General features: G+C 50.2%; 1 protein-coding gene across 1 annotated transcript in view; it reads left to right on the forward strand.

The window, feature by feature from the left end:
• Positions 1-138: 138 nt before the first annotated feature.
• Positions 139-251, forward strand: part of STARD4 (StAR-related lipid transfer (START) domain containing 4) — a 5,789-nt gene continuing 5,676 nt past the window's right edge. The window contains exon 1 of the mRNA XM_009708144.1: positions 139-236. Coding sequence (XP_009706446.1) covers positions 142-236 — 95 coding nt within the window. The 5' untranslated portion in view covers positions 139-141. The remainder of the gene's footprint in view (positions 237-251) is intronic.

Below are 251 nucleotides of genomic sequence, written 5' to 3' on the forward strand. Positions count from 1 at the left end.
CTGCTGGTGGTGGTAGTTTCTGCTTTCTGTTCAAAGTGCGTGGATTTAAGTGAGTCGTGCTGTTGTTGACGTCCCTCGTGTGGTGTCTTATTATGATGTGTGTGTCTGTGTCGTACAAACCTCAACGCAGGAGGAAAGCAAATGGATCCCCTGCCAAATTCAGCACCCCTGGCTACGAAACTGCGGAACACTCTGGTTCAGTACCACAGCATCGGAGACAGCGAATGGCGGCTTTTGTAGGAAAACACGAG

This window comes from Cariama cristata, unplaced genomic scaffold (genome assembly GCF_000690535.1).
Source record: "Cariama cristata isolate BGI_N322 unplaced genomic scaffold, ASM69053v1 scaffold40679, whole genome shotgun sequence".
Taxonomy (NCBI): domain Eukaryota; kingdom Metazoa; phylum Chordata; class Aves; order Cariamiformes; family Cariamidae; genus Cariama; species Cariama cristata.